The sequence below is a fragment of the Notamacropus eugenii genome, chromosome 5, assembly GCF_028372415.1.
Source record: "Notamacropus eugenii isolate mMacEug1 chromosome 5, mMacEug1.pri_v2, whole genome shotgun sequence".
Classification (NCBI taxonomy): Eukaryota; Metazoa; Chordata; class Mammalia; order Diprotodontia; family Macropodidae; genus Notamacropus; species Notamacropus eugenii.
The window spans coordinates 406,244,697-406,260,580 of record NC_092876.1 but is presented as its reverse complement, the minus strand read 5'-3'; the positions used below and the strand labels follow the sequence as shown (position 1 = coordinate 406,260,580).

Below are 15,884 nucleotides of genomic sequence, written 5' to 3'. Positions count from 1 at the left end.
GCTGGAGAAGGAAATAACAAACCCCTCCAGTGTCTTTGCCAAGAAAACTCCAAGGACAGTATGGCCCATGAGGTCACAAAGAGTCAGAGATGTCTGAACAACAACAGATAGGACTTTCAGTTTATTTCTACTTAATTATATTAGATATGACCTATTGTTCTGCCTTACTGATCTTTTTAGATGCCAGTTCTTCCATCTAATATATTAGCTGCCTATCTGTCTCAGCTTCACATCATATGTAAATGCAGTAAGCAAGCCATCTAATACTTCATCCAGTCATCAATAAAAATGTTAAGCATAACAAGGCCAAGGAGAGAGCAAATACTGTATTCTGCCATTGACTTATATGTTCCCCTAGATTGACTCTGAGCCATTAATTGATACTCTTTGGGTCTGGTTGGTCAATCAGTTCAGAATTCACTTAATTGTACATGGAACAAACAGTTCTCCATTCAGTCTAAAAGAATATCATAGAGAATCTCCCCAAATTCCTTGCTGAAATTCAGATATACTTTGTCTTTGGAATTCCCCTAATGTATCAGTCTAGTAGACACACTCCCCCAAGAACGGAGATTAGTCTACCACTACCATAATTTGTTCTTGATGAACCCATGCTAGTTCCTAATGGTTAGTACTTCCTTTAAAAAAAAAAAAAAAGACTTACAAATCATCCCCTGTGATAATGCATTTTAAAATTTTACCAGGAATTATGATCAAGCTTACCTTCCCATGGTTGGTAGAATTCACCTCCTCTCCCCATTGGAAAATCGCGGCAATGTTTGCCTTTTCTCCCCAGCATTTATCTTATCCTTTCCATTAATCTTTCTCTCAGTCCAATATAGCCAAGACTAGCCCTTCTTATTCTCCTTATCACTGATTGCAAGCCTCAGCTCATTTTGCCTAGCTCATTCTGGGCTATATTTCTCATAGAATCATGCCAAGTTTTTATAACTGTCTTCAGTGATCTGCTCTTGCTTCCATCTTCTGTTCATTTCTTTCCTTAACCTGAGGGGAAGGAACAAGCATTTATTATGGGACTACTGTGTGCTAAGCACTGTGCAAATATAATCTCATTTAATCTGCACAACAACCCTGGGAGGTAGATACTATTATTATCCCCACATTATGCATGAGGAAACTGAGGCAGACAGAGATTAAGTGATTTGCCCAGAGCCACACACAGCAAAATGTCTGAGGCTGAATTTGAACTCAGGTTTCTTTATTCTAGGCCCATTGTCTATTCAGTAGGCCCCATCTCCAATTTGTCCTGGACTTCAGTAACTCCGGAAGGGAAGTGAGGTGGACTTTGTGCAATTCTGCCTCACTAAAATCCAACTCACAAGCAAACCAAGACATCACCTGTGATGTCACTGCAATGCTTTGAAATCAAAGGACAAACAAAGCTACCTCTGGTGGATTTGAGCAAATCCTCCCTAACTGTTCTGATTTCTGTAGCCTGCTCCCCCTTGTTTTCTTCAGAAGACTCACTGATGTTTTTAGGTTTCTAGAGCACACCCCACCCAATCCCACAGCTGAGTAGGAAGCCTGGGTTTTATAACTCCCCAATCCAGCACTTGTCCCATTCTATTTTACTATCCCCAGAGAAGAAGATGATCCAAGGTAAACCTACCTGAGCTAAACCTAGAAAAAATTGCAACATGAATGTTTGATCGCTGGTACTCTCAGACACCTGTTTCTGCTCCCTTTTCTTGTTTCACCCCCCACACTCCTAACACTCTTCCCTCCTTTCCCCTGCTCTCAGGAGAGTTTCTTATGAGCTTATTCATGTTGATGAGAGGTTATGTTGCTTCTTCTCAAGAAGATCTGAATTCAAATCCCATTTCTGACATATACTGTGCCACCATACACAAGTAAGTCACTGAACTTTTCAACGCCTTATGTGTTGAACTCCTAGACACTACAAGTTGTAGGTCAGCTACCAATTTGCCTCTTTTCCTCATCATCAGTTTCCTGTAATAAAGACATCACAGATAGAAGAAACCTTAAAGGTCATTTGCTATAACCCCTTTATTTTACAGATAAGGAAACTAAGGTCCAAAAAGCTTAAGTGAATGATAGGATTATAGGTCTGTAACTGGAAGGGATCTTAAGGGTCATGTAGTCCAATCCCTTCATTTTACACAGGAGAAAACCAAGACCCAAAGAGGTTAAATTGCTTGCCTAAAGTCTCATAAGTAGTAAGTGTCACAAACAGGATCTGAACCTAGTTCCTTATCTGTGAAATCAAGTGGAGAAGGAAATGACAAACCACTCCAGTATCTTTGCCAAGAAAATGAGTTGATCACAATTACAGCAACTGAAAAACCACAACAAGAGTTCTTAACCTAGGGTCCATGAATCTGTTTTGGTAGTGGATACAGTGCTGAACCTGAAGTCAGAAAGACTCATCTGCAAATCTGGCCTCAGACACTTAGTAGACTTGAGTCAGGGAGACCAATTAAGCCTTTAATTTAAGATCAATTGACCCTTCGCAAGTCTCTTACTTTTGTTTGCCTCAGTTTTCCTTCTATGTAAAATGAGCTGGAGAAGGACATGGCAAACCACTCTAGCATCTTTGTCAAGAAAACCCCAAATGGGGTCATGAAGAATTGTACATGACTGAAACAGCTGAACAGTAACTATGTGTCAGGCACTATACTAAGTACTTTATATATATCAAAAATCTATACAAAGATCTTCCTTCACTATGGTACCTAGTATCTCTATATGTTTTTGTTGTTGACTCATTTTTTCAGTCATTTTCAACTCTTTTTGACCCCATTTTGGGCTTTCCTTGGCAAAGACACTGACATGGTTTTCTTATTTTCTTCCTTCCTAAGACTGATGCCTCTTCTCCTATAGTTTCTATGCTGCCTTCTCTATGGAATAATCAAAATGTGAATGTTATAAAGAAGGAACTGTACGAGCTACCAAGTACTACCTTCATCCTGGCTTTCGTCACTTCTCTCCTAAATTATTGCAAAGGCTTAATGGGTCTCTCTGCCTCAAGTCCCTCCCAATTCTGATTCATCCTCCACCCTGTTGCTGAAGTAATTTTTCTTAAGTCCTGATTTGACAGGGTGGCTAGGTGAACAATTGGATAGAGCACTGGGCCTGGATTCAGGAAGATCTGAGTTCAATATGGCCTCAGACACTTACTAGCTATTTGACCCTGGTCAAGTCACTTAACCCTGTTTGCTTCAGTTTCTTCATCTGTGAAATGAGCTAGAGAAGGAAATGGCAAACTACTCCAGTATCTCTGCCAAGGAAACCCCAAATGGGATCACGAAGAGTTGGACACGACTGAAAAATGACCAAATGACAACATGTTAAAGCAAATATATGGTCCACAAAGCCCTGGTTTCAAGTCACAGGTTATTTTTTCAAGCTGTTGTTTCCTTACTACTTAGTTAAAGGAACTAAATATGTCAACATTGTCATGAAGAAATTCTTTTTACTTAAAAAGATATACAATGCTTATTAATTTTAAAAGGAAAAGGAATTTGGTGTGTACCTTAGGAGTGGTAGGTACTTAAAATACTTGCTTAATGAATGAATGGTCTGTTAAATACTAAAAACCAGGAACCAAGTGGTATGCTCTGAGCAAAATATGTCAAGTGCTCAATAAAGATTTACTGTCCCAGGAGAAACAGTATGGCGTAATCAGCAGGAGTGGGGAACCTGTGATCTTGAGGCCACATGTAGCCTTCTAGGTCCTTTAGTGGGACCTTTTGACTGAGTCCAAGTTTTACAGAACAGATCCTTTTATTAAAGGGATTTGTTCTATGAAGCTTGGATTCAGTCAAAGGACCACACTTGAGGACCTAGAGGGCCACATGTGACCTCAAGGCTGCAGGTTCTTCACCCCTGGTGTGGTGGATCAAAACGCACTTTGAAGTCAAGAAGACCTGGGTTTAAAACCTTCCTCTGAGATTTACTGTGTAATCATGGACAAGTCGCTCAAACTCTTATTGACCCTAGACAATCCTTTAAGACTGTAAGTTACTGACAAGTTGTCAGTCTGTGTCAGGAGTTTATAAACCATGGCATGATAGATAGTAGAAGGAGACCTAAGTTCAAATCCAGTCCCAGAAATTTACTAGCTACATGACTCTAAGAAAGTCACATAACCACTATGTCTTAGTTTCCTCAAGTATAAAATGAGGATAATGATAGGTTGTTATGAGACTCAAATGACAATATTTATAAAGAGAATGCTTATTTCCTCTTTCTTTCCCTCTTGCCTTTTTTTCTTTCTTTTTTCCTTCCTCCCTTCCTTCCTGACAAAATCAGGAAAAAAAAAATCCGTCCCCCAAAAAAGTCAGACAGATTTAAATTTTGTGTGCTGATCATAGATCTCTCCCTCTCTGTCTCTGTCTCTGTCTCTGTCTCTGTCTCTCTCTCTCTCTCTCTTTCTCTCTCTCTTTCTCTCTCTTTCTCTCTCTCTCTCCTTTTTTCTGGCCATTCCAAATAGGCTAGCATATCTTTGTTGTACTTGATGTCTTTGCATCTTAGAATGAAACCAAAAGCTACCTAAAATAAATTCATAAAGGTCTCACCCTAAAGTCTCTCAAATCTTCCCAAAGCAATGTGTGTAATGATACAGAGCATACTGATGAAGCAGTGCAGCTCACTACAAAAGGTCAAATTGAAAAGAGTAGAGGACTTCTATCAAATAACCTTATGAATCTGCCCACAGAGAAAAACCTGCCATCCCCATCACCAGCCACTGGAGCCTCAGAGGGCCACTCACTGCCACCCTGGATTACTCTAGCCAGGCAGAAGCGTCGGGGCTCACGGGAACAGCAGCTACTGAGCAAGGAAGAAAAGCCAGCAACACCAGCCACAAAGTCAGACACAGAAAAGCCAAGAGAAAACCTGGACAGAAAAGAGGTGCTTACAAACATAACTTATTCTTTTCTTTCAGCATTATAGAAAAGCAGTGTGTATACCAGAAGCACCATAGCAAAGGCATAGAGTGATGGCTTCTGGTGCCCCGGTGACTCTGTGGGCACAAAAGGATAATATAGCACTCGTCTGGATTGAAAAAACAAAACTCAACTCCCCTGGCTCTGTGGGAGATGCGCACTGAAACTGCAATTTGGCAACCAAGTTAGCAAATTGGAGCAATCATTCTGATTAAAAAAAAAAAACTCATAAAAATAAAACCAACCCAGTGGCTCTGTGGGAAAGTATACATTCACTGAATGCACAATTTGTAACTATGGTATATTTGGGGGGAAAACCCACAAAACTGCCCCCTTTCTCTAAATTAGTCAGAGATCTGAGAATGATTCACTTAGGCAAAGGAGAGCCCAATCTCTCACTGTCTCCCTGTTGCCTAGGCAACGACGCTTGGCATCTGGAGAAATGAAACAAGGTTAAAAATAACTTCTCAGTTTGACGCCTGGTGACAATGTCAACAGCTCCATTCTGGCTCCTTGCACGGTGATAAATGAGACCTGAATGCTCCTGGTGGCACAGGCTTCATGCTGGGGCCTCCGCTGAGAAGAGCTTCTGATTGGCTGCTGATAATTCCTCACACAGACTCCTGGGTGAGGAATTAGAGGTTCATCTTTGCATTCTGGAATGGAAGCTGTACTTTCCAACCCAAGCAGCTGGGTTTGTAAGGGCTGATTTCCCTCTAATAGTCTCAAATTCATTTCTGGGTTGGCACATTGGGATAAGACGCATTAGAAATTTTGTGTTAATGATGAGGTTGACAGATTCAGCAGGACCTGATTCTACGTTTCCACTTAAAATCTCAGATTAAGAAGTTACATGTAACCCAAAAGCACAGTTATGAGGGCATTTCAAAAATAAACATGTAGACTATATGGACAAGCATCTGTGATTTCTTAGCTTACTTTTGCAATAGCTGGGGTTGTAACCAAATTGTTCCATTCAGTAGAATGTGTTAGAAAAAGTACAGGATTTGAGATCAGAATCTCCTGGAGTCTGTTCCTTATCACCTGTGTTACCTTGGACAAATCACTTACCTTCTTGGGGTTTCAGTTTCTCATCTTTAAAATGAGGGAGCTGGATTAGATGACCTCTAAAATCCCTTACTGCTATAAACTGACGACACTAAGTATCCCGTATTTCTTCCAAAACTTCTAACTTTAAAATGAAGTATCTGCCACTGGAGTAGGGCATGATGTGGGAAAAAGTCGATGAATAGTGATAGGATGTCATGAAAAAGGTGTAAGTCATTAACCTAAGCACTAAGTTCTGAGGGTCAGTGAAACAAAAGCACAGTCAGAACAAATGAGACTTTGTCACCCCTCACTGACTGTGTGACCTTGGGAAAGTCACTTCTCTCCTAAAATGAAGGGAACTGGATTAGGTAAGTGATCTCTAAGAGCTGAAGAGCCAATTTTTAAGTACCAGCTATCTAGGGAAAGCTATAGAAGGTTTGTTTTATCCTGAGGAGGGGAACAGCATGTTTCCTATAATGATTCTGTCAGATTTGCTTGGGTGGTGTAGGGGAGGGTGGAGAAGAGAGAAAGAGACAGACAGGAAAATTATTTAACCTCTCTGTGCCTGAGGCAGAGCCCTGAAATTTATCTCTGAAGAAATAAATGGGTTGCCAGTCGTGTAAAGTAGAAAGAGTTCCTAAAAATAGTGTCTCCCTTTCACAGGGTCCTTGTATGTGGGTCCTTATGTCCGTGTATATTTAGTTGCTCCATCTCTGGATCACAAGTGACATTATTAATATTTGCCCTTTTTTAATCTCTCCATAGGAGCGCATTAAGCAACAAGCCGACTTTGTTCGTAGCAAATCTTTTCTGGTGCAGCCAGCTAAAACTGCTGAAGGACAAAAGCTAAGAGCAAAGCTGAACCTCAAAGAGGGACTTCATCGAGGCATTTCACTTTCCCATCAGAACCTGGGTATAAAAAAATCTCCCTAACATTATGAGAAAGGGCTGAGGGCCAGTTCTTGTCCACAGTTTTTTTCAAGCAGCTTTATCATTTTAGCAAACTGACTTGCATCCAGGCATTCATACATGCATCCTCCCCTCCAACCCCCCCAAACAAAATTAATTGTTTACACCATCTGTTTGAAGTTCTTCACAATGATTTCTCGATAAAAATAAAATTTATCTGAAGGAATACGGTCCTTGCAAGGACCTCCCTGGCCATTGTTAAAGTAATAGAAGTGGTTTGCAATAGAGTGGCAAGTTCCCCATTCAAGTATTTTTCCTTTTCTTTTCCAGCAGCTCAATCTCAGGTGATGACTGAGAAAGAACTGAACCAGCTAAAGAGGGCCAGTTATTCCAGCGCGGATCAGCCATCCTGGATGGAACTTGCCAAAAAGAAGTCTCAAGCCTGGAGTGACATGCCCCAGATTATAAAATAGGGTGACTCATAGCTGATTTAAAAAAAAAATCACTGCTTTGACAAGTTAATAACCCACTTGATGAAACTGCTAGTTTGTCATGGCACAGGATCTATGAAACTTGAGAATAATTTTATCATCAAGTTAGGAGTGGAAGAAAAGGAAGGTGAATGAAATGACTCTAATCTTGGGCCAGAGTTTACCAAAAACTTTGAAGTGATAAATGCTTGGAATAGGACACCTGGGAAGTCATCCAGATCTTATGGGCCAGTAGGAACAAATGTGGATTTTTTTCCCCCTTAAATTCCTTTTGTATTATAGATGCTGCTGCTTGAGGGGAAGGCAGGCTGTCTCGAGTGAAATGTGGGCTAGGAAATTAGACTTCTTTGCAAGACTGAAGTAGAAATAGTTTCATGAATATCATGAATATATCCTTCAGTCTGAGGACAAGCCATTGCCTTTAGATACCCCTGGATCCATGGGTCACATCTTCTCTATTCATGTTTATGACAAAGACTGACTGACTTTGGAACCAAGAGTGTTCTTTTCAAAAGCAGAGGATGTGAACTAATTTATTTTCATGAAGATAAATCCACATGGCGATTAAAGGGGCAGAAAAAAGAAAAAGAGAGAGAGAGGGGGAGGGAGAGGCAGAGAGAGAGACAGAGAGAGAGAGAGAGAGAGAGAGAGAGAGAGAGAGAGAGAGAAACTCAAAAAATGTCATCAATTCAGAAAGCACATCCAAAAAGAATTTTTAAAGACATTACTGTCCTTAGCCACTGCAGGACTAAAAAACAGTCCACTTAATAAAGGAATAAAAACAAAGCCTCTGTTAAATGATAAATGTTCTGGTTTTCAATAGTGACTGGGATAACTGTAAATAGAGGTCAATTTAATCTATAAACCAGATACTCATATTATTTTTTTTTGGAGGGACAATCAAGAAAATAACCTAATCAATTTGAGTTGGCATTGAAAAGATGTTTTTTCTATATGAGAGAGAGGGAGGGAGAGAGAGAAAGAGAGATAGAGACAGAGACAGAGAGACAGAGACAGAGATAGAGAGAGAGAGACAGAGAGAGACAGAGACAGAGAGACAGAGAGAGACAGAGAAAGAGACAGAGAGACAGAGAAAGAGACAGAGAGACAGAGACAGAGACAGAGAGAGAGAGAAGATTAACTTCTAATTCATCCTTATATGTGAACATTTCCACCAAAACCCAGGTCATAAATACCCAGGATGAGCTATAGCTGTTTCTACTTCATTTGGTTAATAGAGTACATCATGAACCAAGGAAAGAGAGAACAAATAGCATTAGTCTCAGAATCGTGTCTTGTAATCTATATGTATATATGCCTGTTTTTCAAGGAACATTTCCAAAGCCTTTCCTTTGAACCTGACGATCTCCATGGGAATATGTACATATAGGCAGTCAGGGACACCCTGCCATTGGGATCAGAACAATCTCTTCATGTATTACAGTTTGAATTTATTTGTGCCCTAAGGCTGACTACCTTTATTGTATTTGAATTCTCATGAATAATTCTTCCCCCCTACCCCAGCCCCGGAGATTACAAAGTAAAATTAAACAGGTCTGCCTTAAATAAGCTCAGAATAAGAAATACCTGATACTATAATGAGATGTGACTCTTGGGAATGCTTCACAAATGATTATGCAAAGCCCTAAGATACACACTTTTTTTTAACCTGAGAAAACCATAGTCCATTAACACTTGCATCCAAGATTCCTCCTATTAGCAGAACATCAAGTTATTGGCAATGTAAAAGGCAGAACACACCCTATTCTGAGGCTGCTAATAATTTTTGAGTATCAGTACTGAACTTCATTCTTCCTGTTATCTAACTCCTTTTCTGAACCTAAATTGGGAGGTTAGGGAAGGTGCGTTAACCCTTCAGGCTACCAGAAGAATTAAATGTCACTACCTAAAGCCTTTTCCTTATAGTTAATATACCAGGCTAGGTTTGGGCAAGAGTCACTATGGTGTGGTGGCCCCTGCTACTGTAGCTTAGTATATCAATGGTTGCAAGGTATATAGTGAGATGACAGTGTTACATAATGGAAACAGGCTAGACTATGGAGTCAGAGCTCCTTGGTTCAAATCCCAGCTCTGCTTCTTTTAGAACTTATAAGATCTTAGGAAAGTCATTTAACCTGGATCTCTCTGAGTCTGTTTCATTATCCATAAATAAGTGAGTAAACCAGAGGTTCACTAAAGTCCCTTTCAACTTCAAAAGCCCTTCTGCTTACTTGTGAGAAGCCTAGGATCTTGCCTAGTCCCTGGAGAGGATAGTGGAGGATTTAAAGTAGCAACAGGCACCTGAGTGTCCCACACGTAAATGACACAAAAGTTATGTTCCTCCAACTGGAAGATGACAGTACATTAAATGACAGAACTGAGTCTTAATGGAGTCTTAAGAGGCTGGAACAGTTAGTAAACCAAAGACTGCCCATAAGATAAAATTCACCAAGGTCAAAGATAAAAGTCTGATACTTGGGTTGAAGAAATCAGTTGAATTTTCAGCGTGAGGAGAATATGGCTAGGAAGCAGCAGTTTATGTGAAAGATAAAAAAAAGACCTGGGAATTTGGTGAGCTGAATACTGAACATGAAGCCACTGTGGCCGTACCCAAAATGCCTGTTTTATAATATGACTGCCTCAGTGCACTACTGTGGTCCGTAGCCACAGTCCCTGGCCCAGATGATCCCCTACTGACCACGAGCATATTTGAGTAACTTGGAGAAATCAGTCGCTTAATAATGTTGCTTAGGCCAGTTTTGTCTGCATCAGGGCTTCTTAGAAATATTCAGTAGCGTGTAGACAATTGACATCAGACTTCTGAGCACCTAGTGTACCGCATGTGGTTTTAATGATTCTGCCCATTCTCACCGTTGAAATGCTCACCCCTGTGTAGAGTACCCATTGATTCAAAGACCTAACATCATGGAACTGGGCTCCAATTGCTAAGGTCACATCACATCTGAATCACTGCTAAGTAGGTTCAACTTCTCATGCATGCCTTAGCCAAGTGTGAATGCTGTACATGGTTTTTCTTTAGCTTGGTTTGTATATTATCACTGTTGTTTTCTATTAGGAGATGAAGCTATATGCAGTATTATTTTGAGGCAGTACTGATCTCCCTCAAAATACCAGTGCAGTCCCTGTGACATCAAGTAAGTGTCTAGCACCTCCTTTAATTTGTATCTGAAGCTATTGCCAACAAGGCCTATGGTTCCCCATCTTAACTGCACTGAACAGTTACAGTATCTCACCTGGAAGAGCCTTTTTTTTTTTTTTCAAAAGATTCTATTAATGAAAACGGAAATTGGAATAACTTTCAACTGTTCTTTCCCTCTCTGCCCACCCCCTTTTACTAGCACTTGAATACTGGAAACAGCAGGTAGCATTGGATCCAGACTCCAGCCTGTACTTCTCCTTTAGCCATGGCTTTGCAGGATGGTGACCCTCAGTGCTTTCTCTTTCCTCATCTGTCTCATATTGGGCAAGCTGAGGTGACCTACTTCATGAGAGGAGCTGAGTAATCAGGATGATTGTTAAGTACTTCATAAGTGCTTTATGCTTTCAGAAAGAGGAGGCCTTATTGATGTGGATATAGCAGGAGCTCTCAGCTGAGGCCAGGTTTTTTTTAAAGAGTCATGTTCAAAAAGATGGAAGAGAGGGCACATAGCCAAGGATGAATGTGAAAGCATCATAGGCTTGCCTGCAGAAATAGTGTCCAGAAAACTAAAGGCCATTTGTGAATTGAGGTTATCAAAAAATGCTAAGGGCTAACAAAAGGAGCTTTTAAAAATGTGTAAGTTGGAGATAGGGGAAAGAAGAAACAAGAAAGAGATAGACCAGTGATCTGAGATAAAGAGAAAGATTGAAACCGATGAAGAAAAAAAATTAAACTTCCACTTCTTTCTTTATAAAGAAGTTGTTGTTTAGTCATTTCTGACTCTTTGTGACCCCATTTGGCATTTTCTTGGCAAGGACACTGGAGTGGTTTGCCATTTCCTCCTCTGGCTCATTTTCCACATGAGGAAACTGAGGCAAACATGGTTAAGTGACTTGCCTAGGGTCACATAGCTGGTAAGTGTCCAAGGCCAGATTTGAACTCAGGAAGATGGTCCTGACTCCAGGCTCAGCACTCTATCAATTGCATCACCTACCTGCCTTCTATAGAGAAGAAGGATTCTCAAACTAGAGAGTGGGTGAAAAAAAAAGTTAAGAGGAAATTGAAAATCCAGATAAATGAAGAGATAATAAGAGAAGTTTAAGTCATTAATCCCAAACTAATTACATTCCATGGTACCAACCAAGTTTGAATGTGTGATGGCAATACTATGTAGACTAAAGCAGATAACGAAAGTCTAGAGACAGGCAAATGTCATGGTTTCCAAAAGGGCAAGGGATGGAGTATATTGAACTATACGTAAATTCATTCAATGTCTGTTCATGGCAATAGTTAGCATTTATACAGTACTTGAAGGTTTGCGAAATGCCCTGCAAATATTTGGTCCTCACAAGTTAGATGCCATTCTTGTCCCCATTTTACAGATAAGGAAACTAAGGCTGAGAGAGGTCAAATGACTTGTCCAGGGTCACACATCTAATAAGCGTCTGAGGTTAGGTTTGAACTCAAGTTTTCCTGACTCCAGATCTAGCACTGACACATTGTGCCACCTAGAAAGGGAAGCAGTAAACACCAAGGATCAGTGGGTTTTTCAATAACAATTTATGTCTAACCTCGTTTCATTATCCATTAGTCAACAAGCATTTCATTGAGTAGCATCGGTGTTCAAGGAACTGTGCTGGTGATACAAAGACAAAAATGAAAGCCTCTCTACCCTCAATGAGTTTACATTATTGTAAACAGGGTAGAACAGGGAATGGTCAACTAGGTGACTCAACAGATGGAGAACAGCCGTGGAGTCAGGAGGACCTGAGTTCAAAATCAGTCACGAACACTAGCTGTATGACCATGAGCAAGTCACTTAACTTTGCCTCAGGTTCCTCATCTGTAAAATGAGCTGGAAAAGGATATAGCAAACCACTCTAGTATCTTTGTCAAGAAAACCCTAAATGGGGTCATGAAGAGTTAGACATGACTGAAACAACTGAACAACCACAAAAGAACAAGGAAATATCATAGATGTGATGTGGGCTTAAGCAAATCATTCTAAAATGGGCTTGGAAAATGAGTTAAGTGCTCTCTGAACTAGTGTTAGAGTTAGCGCATTACTCAGGAATAGGGTCATTAGTGGAGACCTCATGGAGATTAGTGGAGTGGAATCTGGTGAGTTCAACAATTTTTTTCCCTTGTGGTATAGCCTAGAAAAGGTCCTTTTTGTGATAGCACATGTTTCAGCTTTGCTGATTAAAGCTAAAAGGGCTAGTTATATGTTCAATGACATGATTCTCATCCAAAAAGATCCTGAAAGAACACTAAGCTGATGCTAATAAAATGAAATTGAATAAAGATAGATTTCATTTTTTTACCTGGATGGAAGGGGAAAAAAAGAATTGTACAAAAGTTCAGAAGAGCTGGGGTGACATGATTGATAGCCTATTGGAACCAAAGTCAGAAAGATGTGAGTTCATGTCGTGCTGGCCAGGGTCCTGATGACCCTAGAGAAGCTACCTAATCTCTTAGTGTCACAGGAAGATATCTGCCTTAGATATTTGTTTAGTTCTTGAGACAAAAAGATAGTAATCTGCATGAGCAGAGGGAATTTTCTCACTGGGGAGTTCCCCGTTGCAACAAAATCAAAGGTCAAAATTTTTTCAAATATAGTTGGAAAGCAGTTCACATTAAAAGCACATGTCGGCCACAACTTCAAGATGAGTCAACAGTATGACGTGATGTCCCCAGATGTATCCTGTCCAGGGTAAGGCAGATGCTAACTTCCCTAAAGTCTGTCTTTTTGAGATGACATCTTTCCTGATCAATTCTAGCTACCATATTTTTGAAGGGAGATTCACAAACTGGAACCCCTCATCCAATGGAAGGGAATTGGAAGAATGATGGGATTTAAAATCATGAACTGGATGAATCAACTGGAAGAACTACAGATGTCCAGCCTGAGGAAAGAAGATATGGCACATGAGACTGGGTGAAAGAAGAGAAGTATCTTCAAATATATAAAAGGACTTTCATGTTAAAAAGTTCCAATGTATTTTCAGACTAACTCTCCTTGAGCAGAACTAGGAGCAATGTGGATCAAAGTTGTTGAAAAGGGAATGTTGGAGTAATGTAAGGAGACAGTTGCTAAAAATTAGAGTTCTTCAGAAATGGAATGGGCATCTTGGATTTGTTCTGAACTTTAGCTCTTGCAATTTGGGGGATTGTTTAAAATAATTCTCAACTTGCTGATTCCCTGAACATTTCTACTTTTCCTCTTTGGTTTCAAATGGCTTGTTTACCTCACAGGTCATTACAGGTTATCTTGTTCTGTTGATATTACATGATTCAAATCCATGGGGATCAGCAAACTTTTAGCCATAAAGACTTCTACCATCATTGATGCCATCTTCCTTTACTGGATGCTTTAAGAATTCTTCAGGACTGGGCACATGCTGTGCACGTCTTCAAATGGAGCTTTAAAAAAAAAAAAAGCAGTCTTTCCAGTTAAATCACAACCCCCTTATACTCCCATCCTTTGTCTTGTTTACTGTAGTCTAACTTGGTATTTTTTTCTTCCCAGACTTTTATCATACAGAAGGACTAAGATCTATTATTAAGAGAGACTGCTAGGGAGGAATGAATAGAGAAAATTATTTTAATGGCCTGCTGATGGGGCTGCCTGCTACAAGTCTGTCCCTGATCCAATCCATCTTCCATTCAGTCACTAAGTGATTTTTCTAAAATGCAGGGCTAATCATGTCACCTCCCTTACTCCATAATCTCCAGTGGCTCCCTATTGCCTGCAGGAGCAAATACAGAATGCTCTGTTTGGCATTCAAAGTCCTGCACAATCTAGCCCCCTTCTACCTTACCAGTCTTCTTACACCTTACTCTCAAATATATAGTCTTTGATCCAGTGACGCTGATCTCCTGAGTGTTCTGCAAACGATATTCCATCTCTCCTCTCTGGGCATTTTCTCTAGTTGTCCCCCATCCCTGGAACACTGTCCCTCCTCTGACCTGACTACTGACCATCCTGGCTTCCTTCAAGTCCCATGTAAAGTTCCCACCTCCTAAAGGAAGCCATAATTCCTGTAGAAATTAACCCTTCTTAATTCCCAGGTTTCCCCTCTTTTCATTATTTCCTGTTTATTCTGTCTATAGCTTTGTTCAGATATATTTGGTTGCACGTTGTTACTCCCATTAAACTATAAGCTCCTTCAGGGCAGCGACTGTCTTTTGCCTCTTTTTGTGTCCTCTGCACTTAGTACAGTGCCTGGCACATAGTAGGCGCTTAATAAATGTTTATTGGTTGATATTCACTTAGATTGTAAGTCAAATGGCATATTATGTGCAGACCTGTTTAAAGTTGCAACCACTTTCTGGTACCTGGATTGTTAATATTTCTGTTATTAAGGAGGATAATAGATTTAGAGTTTGAAGGGACCATGAAAATCATCTAGTTCAACTCTTCTACCTTATAGTAGAGGAAACTGAGCCATTATTGCTTAAGGTTTACAGCACCTGCAATGGTTCTAACCCATGATTGTGCTGCTAAAGGGGAAGCTTCCTCTGTCAGTGAAAAATTGTCTTGGACACCAAGAAGTTAAGTGACTTGCCTAAGGGTCATACAGCCAGTATGTGTTCAAGGCAGAATTTCAAACTAGGTCTTCCTGAATTTTAGACCAACTCTCTATATTACACCAAAATGCCTTTCAAGTAGAAAGGACCAAAAAAAAAATTCAGACCTCAGAGTTGGTGAGATGATTCTGTCCTCGCTTCCATGTAGGTGAGTATACAATATACACCATAGCTTTTTAAAAATCTCTCAGCTTCGAAACTTCAAAAATGGCTTTGACAGTTTAAAAGGTCCTTCTCCAGGGTATATTAATGTCTCATGACTGTACCCTCAAGCACTCTTTCTTAACCATTATTCTATATCTCAACCACTAGGGTCATTTTCTCATAGTAAATTTAAACTCCAGTCAATAAACATTATTTATATTCCATACTTTCCCCCATTCCCAGTTTGGAGTGTTTTGTTCTGTAAATCCTACCATTTCTCATACTCGCTATTTTATTGTAGAACTGTTATTTACAATTTCTGTTTTCTCAGGCCTATCTCAGTTCTTTTATTTTAAAATATTTTCTCATATTTATTGTGCAAGATATAAAATAAAAGCTTTTTATCATTGTGTCTTGTCAAGGAAAACTGGACTGTAGGCTGAAAAAAATTACTCTGGATACACTATGACCCAAAAGACAAACCAAGAGATCCTCTTTCTCTAAATCGCATTGGGAAATATGAGTGAAAATCATTTTAGCAGCCAAAAAAAAAGTAAGTTGAGATTTGCAAGAATGAAAGATCTCTTGCCCTTAGCCCAGAGTTCAAGGTTA

General features: G+C 39.9%; 1 protein-coding gene across 8 annotated transcripts in view; it reads left to right on the top strand.

The window, feature by feature from the left end:
* The window catches only part of CRACDL (CRACD like), a 224,490-nt gene extending 208,808 nt beyond the window's left edge, over nt 1-15,682 (top strand). For 5 of the 8 annotated variants that reach the window (XM_072614635.1, XM_072614636.1, XM_072614634.1 and 2 more), the window contains 3 exons: nt 4,700-4,893; nt 6,744-6,891; nt 7,218-15,682. In XM_072614635.1, the coding sequence (XP_072470736.1) occupies nt 4,700-4,893; nt 6,744-6,891; nt 7,218-7,360 (485 nt within the window). In that variant the 3' untranslated portion in view covers nt 7,361-15,682. The remainder of the gene's footprint in view (nt 1-4,699; nt 4,894-6,743; nt 6,892-7,217) is intronic. The other 3 variants (XM_072614637.1, XM_072614633.1, XM_072614630.1) reach the window with 1 other exon arrangement.
* The last annotated feature ends 202 nt before the right edge of the window (nt 15,683-15,884 follow it).